The sequence below is a fragment of the Xylocopa sonorina genome, chromosome 17, assembly GCF_050948175.1.
Source record: "Xylocopa sonorina isolate GNS202 chromosome 17, iyXylSono1_principal, whole genome shotgun sequence".
In the NCBI taxonomy this organism is placed as follows: domain Eukaryota; kingdom Metazoa; phylum Arthropoda; class Insecta; order Hymenoptera; family Apidae; genus Xylocopa; species Xylocopa sonorina.
Genome location: NC_135209.1, coordinates 2388490 through 2414530, shown reverse-complemented (window position 1 = coordinate 2414530; position 26041 = coordinate 2388490). Strand labels below are relative to the sequence as shown.

The 26041-nt window shown below is 42.5% G+C and overlaps 1 protein-coding gene across 10 annotated transcripts in view; it reads left to right on the top strand.

The window, feature by feature from the left end:
* Nucleotides 1-26041, top strand: part of Cyc (basic helix-loop-helix ARNT-like protein cyc) — a 52818-nt gene that overhangs the window by 15523 nt on the left and 11254 nt on the right. For 7 of the 10 annotated variants that reach the window (XM_076907650.1, XM_076907651.1, XM_076907649.1 and 4 more), the window contains exons 1-5: nucleotides 2429-2597; nucleotides 8117-8549; nucleotides 17303-17743; nucleotides 20037-20108; nucleotides 21504-21741. In XM_076907650.1, coding sequence (XP_076763765.1) covers nucleotides 2582-2597; nucleotides 8117-8549; nucleotides 17303-17743; nucleotides 20037-20108; nucleotides 21504-21741 — 1200 coding nt within the window. In that variant the 5' untranslated portion in view covers nucleotides 2429-2581. Of the gene's footprint in view, nucleotides 1-2428; nucleotides 2598-2942; nucleotides 3073-8116; nucleotides 8550-17302; nucleotides 17744-20036; nucleotides 20109-21503; nucleotides 21742-26041 lie in introns of those variants that run through there. The other 3 variants (XM_076907659.1, XM_076907658.1, XM_076907657.1) reach the window with 3 other exon arrangements.

The following is a 26041-nucleotide window of genomic DNA, read 5'->3' as shown; positions in this document are numbered from 1 at the left end:
ACAAAATCGTGTTTCACATACGATTTTCTCTTTACCTTCCCTCAATAATATTCCCAGTTATAGAAGCATTATCCTAATTTTCACAAATTTATGAAACTTCGATTTGATATCTGAAATTTGAATTTTAAGTGACTACAAAATCGTGTTTCGCATACGATTTTCTCTTTACCTTTCCTCAATAATATTTCCAGTTATAGAAGCATTATCCTAATTTTCACAAATTTATGAAACTTCGATTTGATATCTGAAATTTCAATCTCAAGTGACTACAAAATCGTGTTTCGTATACGATTTTCTCTTTACTTTCCCTCAATAATATTTTCAATTATAGGAGCATTATCCTAATTTTCACAAATTTATGAAACTTCGATTTGATATCTGAAATTTGAATTTTATCTGGCAACAAAATCGTGTTTCGTACACGATTTTCTCTGGCGACTTCCCCTTTACCTTCTCTCAAATTACACCGCGATTAATAACATTCTATAAAATTGATGGAAACCGGTTACGAGTAAAGGTGAAATCACGCGACCAGCTCCGATTGAATAACGCCGATGATTCAACAAAATTGAAAGTAAAATGAACAACGATGCGATCCGTCTCGTGAGATTTCGTTCCTGGGTTAATTTATGTCGGTCTCGCGAGTAAACGAAAAAACGATACGGTTACGCAAAACGGGAGAGGGCAGGGGAAGGGAAAAACAGAAACAACGGGAGATAGAAAAGTGTACGAGGCTCGCTATTCGAAACGCGACGGAAATTGCGCTCGTTTAATCTGCTGTACGAGTTAATTGGTGTCATATCTGAGATAAGACGTGAAATTACAAGTTATCGATGCCCGTTTCTTAACGTGCCGCGCAGTACGCAGTTCTCAAGCGGTTCGAATGACGGAATCGTTTCCAGGATGCAAACGATTATTACGGTTCTGCACTGTAATACTCGCGTCAATGGAGAATGATGACGCGTGATTATTTACGCACACACCTAGCATTACGCGAAAATATTTGGCAACGATACAGTCTTGGCACAAGTTTCATCATTTAAATAAATATACGCCAGCAATTAAAATGCGCTGCACACTAGTGCAATACGAGTAAACGGTATCTTTGCATGCAGATACTTCCGTGAACGATCGTAGTCTTTTAGCAAAATAATTTGTATTACACAAACTGACAGTTTCACATGTATGCGTGTAATTAGATACTGTGATATGAGACGTGACGCTGTTCCTTCTGATCGAACGATCAGCTTGAAACTAATCTTAAGGGTTTCTTAAGACCAAGGTATCACGTGAACCGTATTCGTATTTAAATTGAATATTCCCAAGGGATGAAATCCGCGTACGATGCTCGCGGTACCAACGATTGTGCTTAAGCGCAGAGGGCGGTTTCAGTCACTCCCATTTACGCCCTGACCTGCGACCGCGTGGTTCATACCCTCGTGGCTGAATTTCGCGCCAAATCGCGACTCTCGTCTATCTTAACTCAAATTGCAATATCTAAGATTCGAAAGCGTGAAATCTTATTATTCTCGCTAATATATTACACAAAATTTCCATTATCACGTTCTAACTTCTATTTGACGCACCAGTCGATACGTACCCAATACTTAAGCACTTCCAACGTCCATCGACGTCATCTTCTTGCGGTACTGGTACCCTAACTACATAGATAAACCTCTCGATAAGGGCGATCATTTCGTAAACGCACAACGAAGCGAAGTCATATCGTTCGAATCAGTGATTGACTTGGAAAGCCTCTGTTCGTCCTCAACATTGAGAAACGACAAACGATATTGAACACGACAATGACGTAAGACGACGCGATACTCCTCGAAGAAAGTCGATCGTGTCCAAGTAGTATACACCCGTCACTGGTACGACCAAGATCGCAAAACGGAGTCGACGGATGCCAGGAACAATACGCGAAGTGGTCGAATTCAGTGATCGACTGGCGCGAGTTCCACGCGGGACCAGGTGTCACCGGAAGTGGTCACCAACGCAGAAGCAAGGAACGATTTTAGTCCACTCCCACCTGGTCGAGTTCGCGCGAGGAGCACGTGGTGCGGCCGCTGCAGGATCCACCATCGGTGTTTCCACCACTTCCACCTCCTGCACGGATCCACCACCTCCGTTGGCAACACCACCACCTACCCGCGCTCAGTGTTCGTTGGCCGTGACGGGCGAAGAGTGCGCGCGAGTTCGCCAAGCCGTGCCTCGGCCACCACCACCAGAAAACCACCACCACCAACCACCACCACGTTGGCACGCGTGGCACAGCAGTGGCACGGTAAACGCTCGCGAAGGTTGACGACGCTGTTGATTTCTCTGTTCGTGTCGGGGGCGATCGTCCGCTTACTGAGAGTGGCCGCCTCTTCTTCCAGTGGGCACGTGCTACCAAAGCGCCAGAGGGACACGGCGACACGCACACACACAGCGACAGTGATCCGCGAGCGGCACGACCTCGTCGTCGTCGAAGAGGCACCCTCGAAGCACGAGGGCATCTGCTGAGAGGAGGGAAGGCGAGAGGCCTTCTTCGCTCCTCGAGGATGCCGCCGCTTCCTCGTCGTCGACGGCGACGTGGATGTACGCGCTTCTCGGTAAGCTCGACGCCAGAATCGCCATCGTGCGTTTGGTAACACCGCGTAGCGCTCAGGAGGATCGTCGAACGGTGGTTGCAACGTGCGAGCGGAAAGTGTCACAGTGTACGCGAGGAACGTCTCTCTGGAGTGGAACGCGAGACTTTGTGGTTGGAATTTATATTTGTTTTTTTGTTCTTATCTCTCGTTCTTCTTAGTTTTTATTGGAGATAACTTTGTTGGCTACAAGTTCGCGTCGAGAGTCGTTCGTGGCGACTAGCTTCCCCAATTCGAGCTCTGTTGGGTCGTCGAGTGGATTATACGGTGACTTCGACTCCTGGCGAACGATCTTTGCTATTGGTGAACGTTTTTTTTGGTGGAATGACACGTGGCAGTGAAAATGTGCACCGTCCTTCCAGGATGCTGCGATCTTGGCATAGAATTAACGCGCGTCGACGAACTGCGTGCCTCTGGAACCCCACGTCGCGCATCCCAGGTATCTCCCTACTTTCTTCATTAACATCGCCTACGACTATCCGTTGCGACGATCTCATTGTAATCGACAGACCATCGTTGTCGCTCGACACACACGTGCGCGCGTAATCTGCGATTAATCTGCTGGAATTTTTCTCTTCGACCCTTTTTTCGCAAGCCACGACGCAGGTTCGCACGCCTCCTGGACGACGCGGCTCTTCTTCCTCTCTTCGTTACTTCCCAGACGAAAGTTCAGCTCGTTTCAATCTGCTCGTCAATGGTGACAATTACGTTCTTCCGTTGCTTTCTTCGTTGATACAGACTTCGATAGCACCGGCTTATCTCACGCCTTTGCAACCGTGGATATCAAGCGAAGCGGCATTTTTTTCTCGCAAGCTTTCAAGGTGAATCGAACGCAATCAACGCGTAATTGGTCAACGCGTTCTTCGAAGAAGATTCTGCGCCGAGTTGGAGATACTTTCACGTGTGTATTTAACAGTTTTATTCGTGACAGAGATAACGTTTATTGTTAGACTTAAAGAGTTTTGTTATCTCGATTGGAACTATTGCACTTATCGTGTTTCTCGTGCTTCTTTTTTCGTTATTGAACATTGGGTACCTTCTTCGATTAATATTCGACTTGCAAAGCGTGGATAATGTGGTTTGACGTTAGTTACGCTCAAAAACAGATCGAAATGATAGTGTACGCGAGCGTATCCGATTTTTCGTATTGTTAAATACTCGATAAGCCAGTACTGCGCGGCAGAATACAGATAACAAGGGGTTAAACTATTATGTTCGTTGCAATTCATATCTGCCGATGTCTAATGGTTTCTAACTGTCTCTGCAATCTAATATTATCGTTGATACGGCTGCAATTTGTAAATGGATAAAGACTTTGTGACGTGTGAAACGTGTGGCGTGTTTCACCCAAGGCGATCCACAAATCAACGTCACCTTCTGGTCATTGCTGTTTAGTCAACGTCATTATTCCCTTATCATCTGCGTGGCACGTGGGGACAATTTACTTTCGAACTTTTACCGGACAGGGAAACGATATCGCGCGTTAACCGCGAAACTTCGCATCGACGCCACTTGTACGCGACCAGTTGCACGAAAACGCGAAATTTGCCTCTCAAACAGCAGACGCATTTTTCTGGGACGCTAAATAAATAGTTGACGATGAAAAAAAAAATTATATTAATTTACAAACGCTTGTTGGTTACGTTGATTATTTGTTTAATGAAAGTGAAGACAATAGTTTCATTGTTAAGCGCAAGATTATGAATGATGTTTAAAGGAGCCACGATCGTTCTTACGCGTACCGATCCAATGCATCGTCCATTATCGATTTCGCTTGTAATTACGTAAATCTCGCGCGTAAGAGGATGAAGAACTCATTGATTCCTAATGTCCTCCGCGCGAGGGAAAAGTCGCATAACTGGTTATTACAAAATTCTAATCTGCGTCGTTGCACAATGCATAATCGTTAGTTCGTTACTTTCCTCCTTTACAGATCCCTCGAATCGCTGAATCAATTTTCGCAGCATTGTGCAACCGACGTCTAACCATTTTGCAGTGAGATTCCATAAAAAGGGAAATTAGATGAGAAAATAGTAGCGATGTGATCAGAAAAACGAGAAACGAAAGGTTTCTATCAACCTTCGTTCATTGCTCGACGATGAACTTTCAAAGTGGCAGAAAAATGTCCTCAACTTCATTGAAGAACGCACGCGAACACTCCATCTACATTTCTTCTGAAATTTTCGTTTAGAACAATACCCATCGATTACATCTCGCGAATCAGCTGACAGAACAAGTGATTCTTCGAACAAGTTAAAGGTAACGAGTGTGTAAAGAGTCGTGTCACTTCATATCGCGAGGAAATCCTTCGCGAAGGGTCAACAGGGTCTCGCAACAGCCATCGTTCGTGCAGATCCACAGCTGAGCACGTGCGCGCGGGCGAAATGTCAGAAAAAGTCAGAAATTGTCTGTCAGACGTGGAGGCACAATTAATGCGCGGTTGAAGCGCGTACGATTCGCCATGGACCACTGATTCTTCGCCAATTTGTCAGCCGTCTACCCAGCACGCTAATGATTCCAATCCCCGTTGTCCTCGCGCGATCACGAACAGCACTGTTGCCTTTGAAATTTAATTATATCCGCGATTCTTTTCGAGTTCGATTAAACGAGCGTCTGCTTGCTTTTCGCAGCGATACGCGAATCAGATAAAGCTGAGGTGACGGCGGTCGTGTTCTTATGGGTCTCTTCGAGTAGACGTCTCTCGTTGGGACACGATAAGTCGAGAAATTCATGTATTAGTTAGCTGCGAAGTAACATCGCAGAGATGGTATCAAATGGCAATTTGTCTATGAGGACATATTATTGGACGCCAGGAAGAGGTGTCAGGGTTAACAAACAATTTTTTAGAGCACTATGAATCCAATACGATGAACTTAGTTGCATTACTTTTGATATCACTGAAATATCCATAAAAATACAGGCTGTTTCGTGTTAGATACGATCATGGTTGTCAGGACCATTGGCTGTTCTTGTCAGGGTTGACAAACAATTTTTTGGAACACTATGAATCCAAGACGATGAACTTAGTTGCATTACTTTTGATGTCACTGAAGTATCCATAAAAGTAGACTGTTTTGTGTTAGATACGATTATGGTTGTCAGGACCATTGGCTGTTCTTGTCAGGGTTAACAAACAATTTTTTAGAACACTATGAATCCAAGACGATGAACTTAGTTGCGCTACTTTTGATATCACTGAAGTATCCATAAAAGTACAGGCTGTTTCGTGTTAGATACGATTATGGTTGTCAGGACCATTGGCTGTTCTTGTCAGGGTTAACAAACAATTTTTTAGAACACTATGAATCCAATACGATGAACTTAGTTGCGCTACTTTTGATATCACTGAAATATCCATAAAAGTACAGAGTGTTTCGTGTTAGATACGATCATGGTTGTCAGGACCATTGGCTGTTCTTGCCATTAATCGTAACTTCAGAGTATAAAATTCTGCGCTTCGTTGGTTTTACGTTACAAAAAAAAAAAGAAAATTGACGTTCACCAACACGTGTGAAGAAGTAGGTTAATTATGCGCGGATAGGACCAACGGATTGGAGTTTATTTTTCGATGGACAATAGCGTCGATGCTGTGGAATTGTTCCGTTTCGATGTTCGAATAGAGCTGTGCGTGGCCATTCAGCTACAGGCTGCACGATATTTTCGTTCTCCTCTATAATTACTTTTACGTAATTACGAGATGGTAAAAGTACCGCGAGCGACATCGTCGTCCGTGTCTTTTGTTGTTAACAAAACGCTTAATGACGTGACTCAATTCGAAATCATTTATAGCACGTCTCGAGTAACACGCATTACACGCACGTTTAATTGCTTTTTTTCACCCGTATCCTTCACGACTCGCCCTTTATTTCACGCAGCAATCGTACGCGTGCAATATTTAGTCGATTTCAGTCGAGTAATACACCTTAGCCAACGCTTTGTCTATTTAACCACCATCACTAACGTAGAAACTGAGACACCACCGCTACACTAATATCTCTCACTTTGTACTGAAATAACAATTGCATTTAGTTTTATTCAATTAATCTTATCGCTGCTATTAGCCATTAAGTCTGTTCTTGGTCCAAGTTCGCACTTCTATCTCGTGTCAGTGAACCCTTTAACACGGTACAATAACTATCGCATATTTTGCAGATTTAACAATTCAAGCAAAGCACTCTCGTGCATCTTAATGAAATAAGAAAATGGTACGAATTTGTCTGATATACATCGAGGTACTTGTCCAGATAATCTCTACGCGTCGCGAGAAACTGAAAATCGATTAACGCCAACGTCGATGACCAACGTCGATACAATTTGCCTGTTTCACCTTTCGCAGGCGTAATTCGTCATTAACGGTTCCATTTCGCGACGCGCGGCAAGGTTGATGACGATACGTGCACGCGAAACATTTATCACGAATCGATGAAAACCGATGAGTTGTTTAAGTACGAGGTCGGCGACTTAGAAAGTAGTCTTACGCGTCGATGCACAGGTCGCGATGAGTAATTACACGTTCACTTATGCAACCGCGATCCCTAGAATTTTGCCAAGTTTCGTAACACGCGAAATCCTGATCCAATCGTTGGTTGCACGCTGGTTCCAAGGAAAAAGCTCGATGCACACGCGTTGTCATCGGTCGAAAGCATCGATGGCTCTTTCTCGCGATCCAACGATCATCGTTGCCATTATTCATCTGCGAGGGCTCGATTTTATCGAAACGAACGACTGGCAAAGAAAGAAGTGTTCGATTGCAATGCTCCACTTTCGAATGAACTGTCGATTTTAAAAGTTCGAAAGCGATCGAGGTTCGTCGAAGCTACGGGATCGTTTCTAAAGAAATCGCAGATCGCATCGCGTTTCGTCCTGGATCACTGATCTCTGTGAGTGGTTGCAAAAGAAACGAGGCTCGCAAACGTAGGAGGCATCTGCGACCAATTAAAGGCTGCCATCTTTGATACAGTCACTGGTTAAATGAATGAAGTATCGCGTTTCTAGATTCCAATAAGCGTTGATCTTTAGTAGCTTCAGCTCATCTTATAATAAGGGTCGATGTACCATGCTGTTCTCCATAGCCAAAGTGTTCTATCAGTTCTCGTTTTGGACAATATTGTCAATCATTTGATTACTCTTCCTTTAAGCAAAATCAGACTGCCTTCTGTGCCCTTTAAACACCCAAATACAAGTATCTTCCTCGATCTTTCTCTGCAAACTCTGATTTTAGTTCCACAAACGTCCCTTTCGTTCGAACAATTATCTAAGCAGAACAGACTGCACGCAGGTATTCGAAATTTTCTTTGACGCACCCAGTAGACCATTTTCAAATCCCAGCAGCCGTAAATCCGTCGCTGAGAGAGCCAAAAATCTCGTATCCAACCAACGAGCTCAGCCTTTCCCGAATCGTTCGCACGTTGCGACCACTTTGCGACGCGATCGCGACGAAATCGAGTGGCCGCATAAAAGAACGGTGCTTTGTGCGTCCTCAGACGAGGGTGGATTACTGCCAGATAGCGGTGGTGTCGTGGAGAACGATGTTGTGGTCGGCGATGGCACCTGCGTGAGTGCGACTGGCCTCCACCAGCATCAACAGCAACCCTCGCAACGCCATCGTTATCGACAAGAGCAACAGCAACAGCAACAACAACCGTACCAGCACCGCCACGGGGAGGAGGAGCTGGAAGACCTCTTGTGCTTTCGAGGACCACCGGAACAGGAGATGGTGGCCCAAGAAATGGCACAGAGTTACACGCAGCTCCTCCATCCGGGCCAGGAGTCGCAGGAATTCATCTCTCTGGAGGAACTGCAGCCACGTCTGCACCAGGAACACCATATCCACGACAACCGCGGCCCAACTGGCGCTCATCTCTACCAGCATCACCAGCAACAGCGGAGTTACTATAATCTCTCGGCTGTTCAAGAGTAAGTGAACAAAAATAAACCAACAAACACCAAAAAAAAAAAAAGTAAACCTTGCGCTGTTGTCACAAATAGCTGTCGTTCGTGTCCCTCTTCGCTGACCGCTGGATCGTTCGATGGTGAAGTAGTCGAGTACCCAGTATTTAGTAGATCTTTGGACTTTTTCCGTTTCTGTCACCCTCTTTGTAGCGCTTTGATGTTCCAGGCTCCATTTTTCGATACAGTTTAAATGGCGTAGAACTGTCCTGAGATTCAGTGGAACAGATGTTTAAAGTCCATTTTGTATACGTGTGTGTATATATGTATCTCTGTAGGTGTCGTGAGTAACTTGTGCTATCGTTGTTGTTATCGATGTTCGATTAAGCCTGTTCCCTCCACGTTCATTGGTCAATTAGCCATATAATTTCGTGAAAAATTAATACGCCGACCTTTAGAGACCTCTGCAAATCCGTGACTCCAGTCGCGAGTTAATGGTAATAGTCGGTTTTCAAGATTATGACGTAACCCGGTGTACCTGCGATATAATGAGACGATTACGCGTGTTTATTGGCTATCCTTGAATTAGCACGCGACCTCGTTGTTAACTCCTGATGTTCACGGTTTCCATTGAACACCGCTGCTCTGGGGTGCACGCTTCGAACCGCCTTTGTACGCAATTATCACTAACCGCTCGCTTGAGAAAACGCTGTTTTGCATGCATTTTTTTTTCTCTCCATCGAAAGTTATCGTAAGTCGTGCTTGTGTGCGTTTCACATGTCGAACAGATTTCTCTGTCGTCGATTGCATGACGCGTTTTGTTGTCGGACAAGCGCTGTTCAGGAACAGCCTCGCTTGAAGAGAATCCGGTTGTGATACCGTTCGTCAATTATTATACGTATTAGCACTCTAGTTTTAAAACGCGACCGATTACGCGACGACAATGAGAGAATCAATTGGGTTCATTCGATGATTTAACAGCAGTTGATGAACAAAGGGATCTCGAAGGGGCAGCGTTCTTTTCTAGTTAACAGCCGAGATTAAACCAGCGGACGGCGCCACTTTTCATAGAACACCATTCATGAATAAACGCGAGACAGCGATATCAACCGTTATCATTCAGCGACTGAAACGTTCGCTTCGTCCACTGTTTTCTTGGCCAGACACACGACTACTCTTGCAAACTCTGACTCCACAGCTCGCGCAATTCACACCACCACTGTCATACAATAAATAAAATCAAAAATCTCAATCAAATGAAATCTACAAACTAAAGTTCTCGTATACACGTAGAGCTTATGATTCACTCAGACAGGAACCAAAATGGCGCCCAAAAGCAACGCCTTACGTTCACCAGTAGGGACCAAAATTCCGTTAGCCATACTCGAAACGTGCATTCCATCAGCGTTCAAATGACCATAATAACAGCTGCTTATCAATCGACGATCGGTGCGCAGCATAGATCGACTGGATAACTGTTCGATCGAGCGACGGATAATCATAAGCATGCAGTGTTTCGAGGGCAGCCAAGATCGTTTTACCAAAGGCGACGTGTCGAACGAATCGCTGCGACACGAGATATCGAGTGTTCTTCTAATAATTGCCGCCTGTATAGAAGGCTCGCTACCAAGTTTAGCGGGGTTCTCTGCAGGAGAGAACTTTCAGAGAAGCATGGCGCAACGATCGAGCGCTGCCCTACGGGGTTCACTTTCCATTCTTTCTCTGGCTGCTGCTGCTGCTGCCCGTTCACGGCCTGGTCCCGATTTATGGTGCACGTAAAACGGCCGTTACGTAACCGTGGGACTTTATCATTGTCCCAGAAGATCTACGAGCAAACGCGGCTTTTCATCGATTGTCTCGTTGCACGATAGCCAACCGGCACGGTTAATCCGGTTACGAGTTTTTCTAGAAGTCCCGAGGGCTGCGTGCGCCATCGCGTCTCTGATTGGCACACGTTTCACCTACCGCAATTAGTCAAGCGAATGAATAATAATCGCGTTTCAAGCGAAGATCGAATTGCTCTTGCGAGGCGCGAGCCTTGCAGGCTGGTAAATAGCGTTGCTCGCAAATCGAGGAGCGATTGTACCCTCTTCTCTTGGTCCCATTGGTCAGTCGTGTGTGTTCATGAGTCGTGGACACGGTTGAGGCATTGGTTTTTGAGCAGGATTGCTTTTAGATACGAAATCTCTTGCTACGCCACTCAATGCAATTAGTGGAGAACATCGTAGGACCATTTCTTTTTTATTTTTTAAAACTCGTATAGCGATTTTAGAATGTAAAAGACTGTAGTAGAGTATAGTAACGTTTAACAGCCATGAATGAGCGTTTATGAGTTGTGGACACGGTTGAGGAATTGGTTTTTGAGCAGGATTGCTTTTAGATACGAAATCTCTTAAAACACCACTCAATGCAATTAGTGGAGAACATCGTAGGACCATTTCTTTTTTATTTTTTAAAATTCGTATAGCGATTTTAGAGTGCAAAAGACTGTAGTCGAGTATAGTAACGTTTAACAGCCATGAATGAGCGTTTATGAGTTGTGGACACGGTTGAGGAATTGGTTTTTGAGCAGGATTGCTTTTAGATACGAAATCTCTTGCTATGCCACACAATGCAATTACTGGAGAGTATCATAGGACTATGTAATTGCTAAACAGAAGGATATTAAGGATTTTTTTTTATTTTTTAGAATTCGTACAGCGATTTTAGAGTGCAAAAGACTGTAGTCGAGTATAGTAACGTTTAACAGCCATGTACGCGTGTTTAGGAATCGTGGACACGGTTAAGAAATTTGTTTTTGAACAGGATTGTTTTTAGATACGAAATCTCTTGCAATGCCATTGATGGAAAACATCGTGCAACTATATAATCGTTAGATAGAAAGATGTGAAGGACTTTTTTTAATTTTTTAAAATTCCTATAGCGATTTTAGAGTGCAAAGACTGTAACAAAGTATAGCAACGTTCAACAGACATGTAGTGTCGTTGACAATTGCTAGCATCTAATGCAGAACAAAAAAGTAGAACATATTAGTCTCGTCTAATCGTGTTATTCTTCCGAAGCCGTCTAATTAAGTGTAATTATACCTGTATATCGAAGTCGGAAATTTATGGATGGTAAAAAGCAACAATGCTGGAATGCGCTGCATCTCCGTGCAGTGTCGTCGTTTACAAAGTAAGGCGAATCAAATGTTATTCGCGTGTCGCCTTTTATTTACACGTCGCTATTCATGGCAATTAAACAATTACACTATTACGCTGGCATCGTCTGATCGATGGAAATACGTAACACCTGTTCGAACATTCTTTTCAAGAATTGCACGTCCAGCTTGCGCGTTTAGCAGACGAACATTTTAACGAACGTATCAAATTAAAAAAAAAAAGAAATGATTTCTCTGAACAACTTTTATATGTAGATCAGCAGCATTTCCAAAGCTTACGAGTAGGAAAAACGAAGTACATGCACACCTTCGCGTTACACGTTCTCCAACAAACCACGCAAAGTTATGTAATACGCCTCGTGCACGTACATATTTCTTAATCCGCGATGACGTACAAGAGATGTACTCGATTGAATATTCTCCAGAGAGTAGCCAGAGATTACGTTGAATATATCGTAACAGTAAAGCTGAGTCCTTGCAGTGTAACTTTATCCTTTCTTATCGCACAGCAATCCGATGCAAGGTAAAAGGGATGAACTGGAGGAAGCATCTGCGAGTCGAACGTTATTCGATTATTTCGATTATATTCGGTTATTTGAAACTCGAAATGCTTTCGTTTTATTGATAAAAGACGCGATCCTTAGTGGATGCGAGGAAAGACACGTCGAATCGCTGGTTCTCCACGTGTGGAAATAAATCTCGAGCGGCCAGGACGTGGAACTCGTGGAAGGCGTCGCGTGCAAATTTTGCCGTCGCGGCAAAACCGCGTAGTGTGATACCAAGAACGTCGCGTGCACTGACGTATCTATGAATAAATAGAATTACGCTAATTGCGTAGGTTACATCATAATATACGGAACTACTCATACGCTGCCGGCGTAGATACTTGGCCGACCTTCGCCGCGTCTTTACCCGCGGCGACTCAGGAAAGAATTGTCGCCAAACGATTTTCGAAATCGTCGCCGCGAACGAGTGCAATCGAAGACGATAAATCGCTGCACGTTTCCTAAAACACGATCTTATCGCTAGGAAAATACGTAAGAGAATATCGAAAAGCACACGCGCATCTTTAATCTAAAATAAAGAAGCTGTGCAGAAAATATTTTTTTTTAGTGAAATTATATTTGCAACCCCCAGAAAATAAATACGAGAATATCGAAAAGCACACGCGCATCTTTAAGTTAAAATAAAGAAGCAGTGCAAAGAATATTTTTTTTTAGTAAAATTATATTTGCAACCCCCAGAAAATAAATACGAGAATATCGAGAAGAACACGCGCATCTTTAAGTTAAAATAAAGATGCTGTGCAAAGAATATTTTTTTTTAGTAACATTATATTTTCAACCCCCAGAAAATAAATACGAGAATATCGAGAAGAACACGCGCATCTTTAAGTTAAAATAAAGAAGCTGTGCAAAGAATATTTTTTTTTAGTAACATTATATTTGCAAGCCCCAGAAAATAAATACAAGAATATCGAGAAGAACACGCGCATCTTTAAGTTAAAATAAAGAAGCTGTGCAAAGAATATTTTTTTTAGTAAAATTATATATGCAACCCCCAGAAAATAAATACGAGAATATCGAGAACACGCGCATCTTTAAGTTAAAATAAAGAAGCTGTGCAAAGAATATTTTTTTTAGTAAAATTATATTTGCAACCCCCAGAAAATACGTACGAGAATATCGAAAAGCACACGCGCATCCTCAAATTAAAATAAAGAAGCAGTGCAAAGAATATTTTTTTTTTAGGAAAATTATATTTGCAACCCCCAAATACACGTTTCCTAAAACACGATTTTATCGCTGAGAAAATACATACGAGAATATTGAAAAGCACACACGCATCTTTAAGTTAAAATAAAGAAGCTGTGCTGTAAAGAATATTTTTTTTAGTAAAATTATACTTGCAACCCCCAAATAAGAATATAAGAAACGAAATAATTTTCGTCGTATTTCTGCAGGTAGCTTCGACATACAATTTTTTAATCTATCGTTCTTCATAATGAATGTATCGTTTACACTAATTACACGATATCGTGCGAATTACATAATGAACGATACCATATCACACATAAGAATGCGAACTGACGTTGTAATTTTTAAACGTTATGACATCTCCTTAAGTATTTCGATCGCACTGTAATTACTTATCCATTCCACTGCGTAACATCGATTACATTATTAACGATTTAGCGAGCAAAAAAACAGTTCCACCTACCTCGCATATTATACGTACGTTCGCTACCTGAACCCTGCAAACTTTGAGAGTAACTCGATGTGTTGTAGGGAAAAACTTGCTGCCCAATGAAGCGTGAACGGAACAGTGTAAAGAAATGCGTTAGTGAGATTGGTAAAAAAAATCGAATCGAGGAACGAGCAACTATAATTCACTGTGGCGAGATTGGCGATTGCTTGCAGGTTTGGTATGCTCGATTCTTTCGCCATCGCGAGAGATTCCAATGCTCGATTGCCTCGATTCGCCTCTAATAACGATTGGTTACTAATAAATTTTAGTTAAGCGCGACCAAACGCCATTGACCTGGAATGAGAATTTAGTCCAACTGTATTTCCATAGAAATCTTTCATCTGTAAAAGTTAAATCGCTATTGTTTATAATCGCACGGCATAGGAGGAAAAGAAAAGGCTTCGACCACGAATTACCTCTGATCGTGGTTAGAGGGTAATTAAAAGGTAGGATAATCGTTACCATTAGCGACATTTACGTAATCGTTGTGTGCTCTGTGTCGTTCGTCTGATACATGGGCTGAAGCCTTTTACCATCGACTCGTTTCTCACAATCTTTTGTTTCGCGTCGATTAATTGTCGTTCGATTGACAATGTCGCGTCTACGTTGCGTCTACGCGATGCAACTTCTACAGTGTTGGAGATTGGATTTTTTTTTATGTCAAAAGTGCCCTTTTTATGCGCACACGAAGCTTTCGACTATGAAAATTGCGTTACGCCAGAGGTTAATTATTGAAATTAATGATGATTTATGTCGAAGAGTTCGTGAGATCTTGCACAGTGCGTGTATGATCTTGTCAACCTCTGTTGAAGCTTAACACGAAAAAAAAGCCTGTACGAGAAGCAATAAACCAGTTTACGCTACCGTTTGTCGATATCAAAGCCGCATTAATCAAATGGTTCTTGTGCCTGGTTAGTCAATGTCAGAGTTCTTTTTCTATTGTGCTGAATTAGCAATTTGCATCTTATTTATCCGCCAGGATATTATTCAATACCTCGCCGTTTATCTTCTACTCTAATCTTGCGAATAAAAAAAAAAGAATATTTTGTAAAAAATAACGGGTCGTTTTCACTGAGATAAAAAAATACACAGTATTATGACCTACAGCAGAACAGGAATTGTAAATGTTAGATTCCATACCTTGTAATCTCTGTAATAAATTTTATACTTTACGCGCGTACTAGCTGATAATAAGTTGAAACGTATTCAGATTCCGTTAATAACAGAATTATCGCCTACTGAGAGACATAAGATTGGGTATCAGAAACATTCGAGTCGATATTTACTTGTTGTGTCTATTGGTTCATCGATTTCTCTAAGTGCAAAGGGTTACAAAAACGTGAGAAGAGGTCAGAGCAATAAAGCCGTTGTCTTTGATGACACGCTTTCTGGAATGCAGAACAGAAGCAAATGCGTATTCGAGCTTATTATTAACACGTACATTTAAAGATCAGTTAAAGAAAGTAACCTTTGATCTTTAAACCTTGGATTAGTTGAGCGAAAAAATTTTATTTACTCTGCGTCATGGATTGGTTACAACGTTAAGTAAAATAGAAATTGTTTGTTGCATTGACATGCGGGTATATAAATAACTTCACTTTAATATCACGCAGCTAATTAAAACGAACTTATTCAAGGAGGCTGCAGAACTGGTTGCAATGTATTTACATACACAACTTCCGTTGTGTCGTGTACAATTGCTAAATATTTGCTCTGCTTTTTGAATCCACGTGGTACTAGAATACTGAACAGTCATCGTAACTTAAGACCAAAAACAATTAATTCTATTTTTCGCACAAGTATACAAACCAAGCATTTTATTTTCATTTACAAGAAAACTATATTTCCCACTTGTTAACAGCAATACATACGTGTGTGTTTGTACAGAAGAAACATTAAGGTGGGGAAAAATTTCGCTAATCGATCCATGGCAGTCGTCGCGCGTCATTATTGTTGTGCTCGTAGTTCCATCGAGACAGTCTCAACATCTGTTCAAGAAATATCTCGCGTCTCACAAGCCTCCATCAGGTTGTCGCAATACCCCTCTTTCTACTTCTCACTATTACCATAATGAAAAAATACTAAGACTGAACAAAAATTAAGCGTCTAAACCAAACGTGGAGTCACTTGAAATCAAAATTCTCTCAACATCTGTTCAAGAAATATCTCGCGTCTCAGAAGCCCATCAGGTTGTCATTATTATACCTCTCTTTCTACTTCTCACTATTACCATAATGAAAAAATTACTAAGACTGACCAAAAGTAAACGTCTAAACCAAACGTGGAGTCACTTGAAATCAAAATTCTCTCAACATCTGTTCAAAAAATATCTCGCATCTCACAAGCCCATCAGGTTGTCATTATTATACCCCTCTTTCTACTTCTCACTATTACCATAATAAAAAAACACTAAGATTGAACAAAAATTAAGCATCTAAACGAAACGTGAAGTCACTCGAAACCAAAATTGCCTTCACATCTGTTCAAGAAATATCTCGCGTCTCAGAAGCCTCCATCAGGTTGTCACTGTATACCTTTCCTTCTACTTCTCACTATTGCCATAATGAAAAAATTACTAAGACTGAACAAAAATTAAGCCTAAACCAAAGTAGAATCGCTCGAAACCAAAATTCTCTTTAACATCTGTTCAAGAAATATCTCGCGTCTCAGAAGCCTCCATCAAGTTGTCACTATTATACTCCTCTTTCTACTTCTCACTATTACCATAATAAAAAAATACTAAGACTGAACAAAAATCGTTGCATCTGAACCAAACGTGGAGTCACTCGAAATCAATATCTTTCTACATCTGTTCAAGAAATATCTCGCGTCTCACAAGCCTCCATCAGGTTGTCACTATGTACCCCTCCTTCTACTTTTCACTATTACCATAATGAAAAAATTACTAAGACTGTACAAAAATCGTTGCATCTGAACCAAACGTGGAGTCACTCGAAATCAATATCTTTCTACATCTGTTCAAGAAATATCTCGCGTCTCACAAGCCTCCATCAGGTTGTCACTATGTACCCCTCCTTCTACTTCTCACTACTACCATAATGAAAAAATTACTAAGACTGTACAAAAATTAAGCGTCTGAACCAAACATAGAATCGCTCGAAACCAAAATTCCCTTCACATCTATTCAAGAATTATCTCGCATCTCACTATTACCATAATGAAAAGATACTAAGACTGAACAAAACTGAAGGATATCTAAGGATATCTAAGGATATCCGAACTAAACGTGGAATCGCTCTGAACCAAAATTCTCGCTGATACGTAGCGTTTAAACGAACCTGTGTCGATGGTCGCCTGTATGGATCCCCTCTGACGAACGATACGACTCACCAGCACCTTTTTTTTCTTCCAGAAGCTCGTGTTCCACGGTTTACTTCGGCGACATAGGTACGGGATCGGGGGTGGGAGAAGTAACCGCCGCCTCGGCGGGGGGTGGCGAAGGTCTCAGCCTGATTCCAACCCCCGCCAGCAACAGCAACAACGCAACCACCGCCACCCCCAGCACCACAGGCGCTACCACCATCACCATCACCACCACCACCGCCAGCAACGCCACCACCCCGCAGGTCGTAACGGGGGCTGAACCGCCCCAGCACATGGAGACACCCTCGACGATGGTCCCCGACCAGGCACCCGCCCCCGGCCATCACTATCACCGCCACCACCACCACCATCATCATCACCATCATCATCACCAGAGAAGCGCGTCCACCACACCCAGCCATGGCCCAGCGACCACAGACACCTCCGACGAGTTCGTCTCCGTTTCGAAGAAGCGCAAGCTCTCCTGCCAGTAAGTTATTGTTCGTGGGGAGTTCGATGGGATTTACGTGGTTCTATGGCGTGTCGAATTTTGGGATCGAAGAGTGGTAGCTTAGTTCGATGTTGATGGAGTTTTTAGCGAGGGAGAAGGGTAGATTTGAGGAGTGCTCGAGCGTTAGTCTCGTTCGAGAATCGCTGTGGGGATGGTGATTAGAAGGTTTCCGGTAAAAGGTGCTCGAATTTGAGAAGAGTTGATTTTAGTAGCACTCGAGCATTAGTTTCGTTGGAGAATCGCTAATTGCGATCGTGCTGATTTAGGAATTCTAAAATTGCGTTTCTCGAGATTTTTCGGTGCAAACGGTGGAAATGGCGATTAGAAGGAAGGTTTCTGGTAAAAGAATTTAAGAAGAGTAGATTTTAGTAGCACTCGAGCATTAGTTTCGTTCGAGAATCGCTAATTGCGATCGTGCTGATTTAGGAATTCTAAAATTGCGTTTCTCGAGATTTTTCGGTGCAAACGGTGGAAATGGCGATTAGAAGGAAGGTTTCTGGTAAAAGAATTTAAGAAGAGTAGATTTTAGTAGCACTCGAGCATTAGTTTCGTTGGAGAATCGCTAATTGCGATCGTGCTGATTTAGGAATTCTAAAATTGCGTTTCTCGAGATTTTTCGGTGCAAACGGTGGAAATGGCGATTAGAAGGAAGGTTTCTGGTAAAAGAATTTAAGAAGAGTAGATTTTAGTAGCACTCGATCATTAGTTTCGTTCGAGAATCGCTGGCTGCGATTGTGTTAATTAAGGAATTCTAAGATTTCGTTTCTCTAGTAAGAAGAGTTGATTTGAGTAGCATTCGAGCATTAGTCTCGTCCAAGAGTCGTTGGTTGCGTAAGACTTCGTTTCTCGAGATTTTCGGTGCAAACGTTGGAGATGGTGATTAAATGGTTTCTGGTAAAAATTCGAATTTAAGAAGAGTAGATTTTAGTAGCACTGGAGCATTAGTCTCATTCAAGAATCACTGGTTGATTAAGAAATTCTAAGATCTCGTTTCTCGAGATTTTCAGTGCAAACACTGGAGACGGTGATTAGAAGGAAGATTTCTAGTAAAAATTCGAATTCTTGAAGAGAAAAATTGACGATCCAAGAAATGTATAAAATGAATTGCTCCAAGTTGCTCGAAGGTACGCCTACGATTTTCCCCTTAAAATAATAACGCTTGGAAAGGGGAGAAACGAGCTGCATGGAATTACCACAATCAGAACACGACGTGGTAAAAAAAAGAAAAAAACCGCGAGAACCACTTTATTCCGTACAAAGCAAGTTCGGGTACAGGCGTAGGTGGAAGTCGTACAGCGTGTTGGGCTATTACACACATTAACGTGGCGCTCGCGGAGAATACGTCGGAAACGAAGCCACAGAAATGCATTCAGAAGTGACATTTCCATCTACAAACATCTTTCTGACCCGCCGCCACCCTCTCCACCCTAGCTCTACTCGACATCGGTACACTGTGCTCAGCGACGTTTCCTGTTAAACGACCGCAACTCCAAGTAATTACCAATCAAGGTGTCGGTTACCCGCTCAAAGGGTTAACTTAATCATTAATAGAGCCGAAGATTTGCGTCTCGCGGGACTTGTTCCGGTCGAAATTGGCTTTAGCCACTTGCCACGGCACCTCGACGGTGCCTGCGATCGAAATCTATCCAATTTCGCGTCTTTAAGCGTCTCCACCAGCCCGTGAAGTCGAAACATCGTGGCCAAAATTCGGACAAAATTTACCATCGACTTCAGTCAGTTGCGGAATATCGAATCTGTCGATGGTTCTTCTATAAAATATCCAAATACGTCTCGAGACAAGTGTCGCAGTGGTTTTGCTTGGCATTCTCGTTTAAATTGCGATAAAATAATCAGTAACGAAGCGATGGCACTTTCGAGGGGAGTGTTTTAGAGTAACGCGTACGAATTGGAGCTTGTACGGCCAAAGTGCGTGGAAACTGTGGACCAGTTAAAGTTAGGGAAATTCTGCGTCAAAGGGCTAACGCCCCTCGCGAACAGCCGCGCAAGAAATTGTTTCAGTGGTATGTACATACTTGGTTTCTTGACGTTTCGACGTTCCAACGCTCGAGTAGGTCTTCCTCAATTATTATTTGGTTACATTATTCCATACTCGAGGGCGAGGGGTGGGCGTTGTTGTTCACCACGCTGGAAATCAAGTCTCTGATAATGTTCGAACTGAAAAATGAGGGTAGCAATATCAAGTCTGTTAATTTAAATCACATTACTGTACTGTGAGTCTAAATATTTAATGTACATCTGAATTTTGTTTCAGTGATGGTAGCGATTTGTTGGACGACGCGGGAGACGATACCAAATCAGTTCGCACAAACGACGACAGCAAAAAGTAAGTGGAACGTATCAATAATATCAGCGAAGCGCGAAAGAACGTGGTGCAGTTTAGATGAAATTTAATTGCAATTAAACAATCCAACGTATTATTAAATCAATGTCACAAGTTGATGTCGTTGTTACAAGTTGATGTTATCATTTAACCACTAAATCTGATGTTCGTGTCGCACACGGTGAAAGTGTTTATCATAAAAACGCGTGTGGCGAGTTTAAACGCGTTTAGACACCGCGATGTGGCTTAAAGTTTAATCTTGGTTGGTTACGAGGTATTATGTCAGCCATTGCCAAGGTAAATGCCACCTTGACCCACCGCAATTCTTTCCTCTGGCTTCATCAGCTACGTCATTAATCCAATCAACGCCAGCGTTGATTACACGCGTACCTAAAAATGACAGACTATTTTCTACACGCAGCCTATGTGAACGCTGGCTTAGAACGATCGACGACGTTGCAAATGAATTATCAAATTTTTACGAAGCATGCTGATCGATCGTATCATAAAACAGATGAATGTTTAAAACACGATATTCCATAGAGCGGTATTGAACGAATATAACGATACTAATTAGGAACATGATCGCACATAAACAGCTACTCACAAATCATTTCGTTTCTACCTGATTACTGTATTCCATCGTTCGGTTGTTTCAATTATAAGACACGTTATCAGACGCCACGATGGAGAACAGTCATCGTACTAATCGCCTCCTTTATCTACGTCAATTGTCCGCGCTCGTTAAGGAATAAGTTAATTCAGAAACGCTGAATATGCAATTTGCGCGCAGTTGGCTGGACATTTCGTGCGATTATATGCAAACGGAGTTGAGAACGACGTCGATTGAAATCAGATCGACGTGTAATCCGTCGCCAGAGCTTATTAATCGTTGGATATCGAAATAACCGGGTGCTTTACGAATTGGCAAAGATCGACATGCAAACGGAGTTGAGTCGACGTCGATTGAAATCAGATCGACGTGTAATCCGTCGCCAGAGCTTATTAATCGTTCGATATCGAAATAACCGTGTGCTTTACGAATTGGCAAAGATCGACGCGCGACTCTGCTCGTGCGCCAAATTCGTTTCTCGTGGCTGAGACTTCCGCTTCGCAATTGATCGCTAGGGGACATGAATGCGAATTCCTGGCAGGCAAATCAGCGGCGTTCGCTCACAAAAGCGCGGTTTATTAGCTGAATCGCCTTTTGCAATTGATTCACCGCGAGACGGACACAGTCGTTGAAGAGGAGGACACGAGGGCTCGACCTTTAATGCATTCGTGGCCCCTTGCGAGCACAAACGCGAAGATCCAACTAGCTTAGACTAAGACGAAGCAGCGAGAAGAAGAACCAATGAATAATAATTAATATTCTCTTCTTCTATGAACTTTTTGCAGACAAAATCACAGCGAGATCGAGAAAAGGAGGAGGGACAAAATGAACACCTACATCACAGAGCTCTCAGCGATGGTGCCAATGTGCCACGCGATGTCCCGCAAACTCGACAAGCTGACCGTGCTGAGGATGGCTGTGCAACACTTAAAGACCATCCTCGGGGCTGTTACCTCATACACGGAAGGTCATTATAAGCCAGCGTTCCTCAGCGATCAGGAGCTCAAGACGCTCATACTTCAAGTGAGTTCGACGCGAAAACGTGGAAGGGAGAGAGAAAAAAAAAAAAAATGGCAAAGAATCTGCTGGCCTTACCGCCGCCGTGGCGATCGATCTTTATCGTAGAAAGTTCGCAGCCTTACAAGTAGTAGTCGCAGAGATTAAACGCGACGGGATCGGAAAATACGATCGACGAACATGAATGCTCGGTAAATCAATCGATTCCTACGATTTCTTCTTCAGAGGCGAACAATTATTTCGAAACATCGCCTGTCGTTCTGCAGGGGAAGAATGGGAAAAAAGGACGATGGAGAGAAAAGAAAAAAAAAAAAAAGAAGATAATCGCGGTAATGACATAATACGCGTTAGGTCGTGGTTGATAGTGTTATTACTGGCGATTGCAAAAGGCTAAAAGTCCTCGAAAGGGGCCGATCCCGACGATGAGATTACACGCCATTACCGATTCCCTATTCGGAAAACCAGATAGCAGATACGATTGTGCATACCATTCTGGTAAGACTTCCTGGTATTTCAGAATCACTTGCGTAATACGTATGCTGCAGTTCGATTCGAGCGCCGTTTGATCGAGATAGACAGCCGGGTTGACAATTTCGTGCTACTTTTTCGCGCGCTGAGACAATTTTTTACTGCAAATCGTCGTTCTCTCGCTTGTGGACGTAAAAGGTGTTCCACGCAACTTTGCGATGGAATTGCTTCTGAAACTCCTGGGAAAGGGGGTGTTTCTGGAGAACCGACCAATTAGGATACACTTTCTCTTCTGAAATGCGTTCAATGCTTCTCTACATTAATATATTCATAGGAAGAGGCATAGAAAGATGCTCTGACGCTATCGATTCTTCACTTCCGTGTTGTATCAGTGCCATTCAAGTTTATCGAGCCTTGACGCCTGAAAACGTTATTTTAAGAGTACAGTTACAATTTTCGTCAACCGTGTTACATCAATACTATATTTTCAAGATACACGCGTCGCGAAAGGGTTGTATCAGGGCCATTCAAGTTTATGGAATCTTGACGCATGGAAACGTTATTCTAAGAGTACAGTTGCAATTTTCGTTAACCGTGTTACATCGAATGACGAACAATATTTTCGAGATGTGTCTCAAGAAAGGGTTGCACGCTCGCAGGCCAAAAGTTCCAGCGCTCTCAGAGAATGGTAACTCGGTCGATCGTTTACTCGAAACGTTCGATTTTCAATCGCGGCCGTTTCATTTTCCCACAGGCACGCGAGTGCGATCGCGCGTCGCAGCCAAAGTCATTAATTGGAATTGGAAGCTAATTGGAAGCAATGCGGGAGAAAAGTTTTTACCTGCCGCTTGTAAAAGGCCGTCCGCGCGTTTCGCAATCGCCCCCCTCGTCGAACGCGAGGCCTGGCACTCTGTCTAACGGCCGTGGCTAACCTTTCTCCGGCGTGCTACACATTTTTCACAGAGATCGGTCTCGTGACGGGTGAAAGAGAAGGGTCCGTGGCATGTAGATCTGCAATTACGCGTCACTGTTGATAATACGTTCCCCCCGTGACGCTCGCCTCGATCGCGCTTCTGATCATCGATTATATATGCGCTGGTTCCGTATCCTCGACCACTTATTATTCCTCGACCATTCTCACGAGAGGAGAAATCCTATGGAAAATGTCTCGTAATCGAACGGGTACGTTATATCACCGTGTGCATCCCCGTTTAAAGGTACCGTGTAGGCCTGGAGAACCAGCCGACAAGTTACTTAGGTATGCCAGCTATTTCAACAGCACCGACCAAGATTTACTTCTCCAACGAACAAGTCATTCGAGTAACAGCCATTTCTATAGATTTGAGTGACGATGGTTTCGGCACTGGGTCAGGCACTTATCGAGCGTTCAAGATTTAAAAGAATTACATTAAAAGGAAGAACAAGTCATTCGAGTAACAGCTATTTCTATAGATTTGAGTGACGATGGTTTGGAGCATCCAGTTTTTTTGCATTCTAATGAATTAATAGACTGGGTCAGGCACTTATCGAGCGTTCAAGATTTAAAGGAGTTACGTTAAAAGGAAGAACAAGTCATTCGAGTAACAGCTATTTCTATGGATTTGAGTGACGATGGTTTGGAGCATCCAGTTTTTTTGCATTCTAATGAATTAACAGACTGGGTCAGGCGCTTGTCAAGTATTCAAGATTTAAAAGAGTTACGTTAAAAGGAGGGAACAAGTCATTCGAGTAACAGCTATTTCTATAGATTTGAGTAACGATGGTTTGGAGCATCCAGTTTTTTTTGGATTGTAACCTAATGAATTAATAGACTTGGTCAGACGCTTGTCAAGTATTCAAGATTTAAAAGAGTTACGTTAAAAGGAAGAACAAGTCATTCGAGTAACAGCTATTTCTATGGATTTGAGTGACGATGGTTTGGAACATCCAGTTTTTTTGGATTATAACCTAATGAATTAATAGACTTGGTCAGACGCTTGTCGAGCATTCAAGATTTAAAGGAGTTACGTTAAAAGGAGTTTAAAGGAGTATCGTTGATGTTTAAAGCACACGTGGTGGTAACGTAATGAATTAATGGAGTTAGTTGGGGCTTGTCGAGTGTTCAGGTTTTAAAGGAGTTTAAAAGAGTATCGTTGGTGTTTGAAGCACACGTGGTGCTGGTTTTCATATTTATAAAAGCCTTGATCTCCTATTGCGTATGTAACAACAATTACTATTTATAGCGCTGCACGCGCGCTTAATTGTAAATTGATTGCACTGAAAAAGGAAAACAAGCAGTTCTTATCATTCCGTAGTTATCTTCTTATTACTCGCTCGCTTCGTTTATCGTTTATCGTTGTCTCGTATCGCTTAGCCGTTAGCTCAATTCGTAACTGTACTCGATTCGAACGAGTCACGAATGATCGTACTAAAAACCTACGTAAAGTTACACTTTGCAATACTTAATCTACGTTTAGCAAATTCTTGCGTGCAAACAGTGAGGAACGAATATACTTTGCGCGAAACGAGAAACGTGCGACCAGAGCGGCCACAGCTGGTAGGAACTGCAGAAACCTGTTGCAGTGAACTGCGAAGGATACTTTAACCTTTTGCACTTACAAGAAAGCTCAGTGAAAACCAGCGACGAGTCAGTGCAATATCAAATTAGCGAGCCTTTCGAATATCCACCTACTACCTATTTAAATACCACAAAAATCTCGTCCTCGACGTTCAGACCAGAAGTTTACAGAAAAACAGCTGTTCGCGAAGCACGTTTCTCATCATCTGCGAATAGCTTGTCGTCTAACATGATGCATCGAATTCAACACGCTAGTAATTAGTAGAGGGTTGAGAGTGAACGAGTCTCCGTACGAAACGGGGAATTTCTGCAGTTCCTTTTCACTCCAGATTCCGTCACGCGACTGAGCACAAAGTTCGTGTCGGTGGCTAACCGACATTTTTCATTGTCGCGTACGTATGCACGTACTCTACGTGCACAGGAGACGTTTATCTTTTATCGGGGCTTTCCTTTGCACTATCCCGATCGCTCGACTAAATATTCGAGCGAGTGACCACACCCGGCATACCAACTCGGATCGACGCCTGCTACGGCCACGGCTCCATTATTATCCGTAGAAACTTTCATTGTGGATTGCTTCACGTTTATTACCACCACCAATACCGCTGGTATCCGGTTCACTTGTAAATTAACATTTCCACCGTGCGACGGATGTTAACTGTAATCGTATGCATCCTTGACGAGTAGCTTTTTTTCCTTTTCGGAGCGAGAAGAATTGCGAAATTCTAATATCCTGCGGATTAACGATGAATCCTTTCGTATAGTCCTAGAATTGGTTGGAATTAGAATCCTTTTAGAATTGGTCTTCTTGTGAAATTTTATGATCCTACAGATTAACGATGAAACCTTTTGTATAGTCCTAGAATTGGTTGGAATTAGAATCCTTTTAGAATTGGTCTTCTTGTGAAATTTTATGATCCTACAGATTAACGATGAAACCTTTTGTATAGTCCTAGAATTGATTAGAACTAGAATCCTTTCAGAATTGGTCTTCTTGAGAAATTGTGAAATTTTATGATCCTGCAGATTAACGATGAACCCTTTCGTATAGTCCTAGAGCTGGTTGGAACTAGAATCCTTTTAGAATTGGTTTTCTTGAGAAATTGTGAAATTTTATGATCCTGCAGATTAACGATGAACCCTTTCGTATAGTCCTACAATTGGTTGGAACTAGAATCCTTTTAGAATTGATCTTCTTGAGAAAACAGAAAGTTGAAGGATGAGTTTATCGTTGTTTGTGTTGAACTAAGTTAGAATGTTGTAGAATGCTTGTTAGTAATT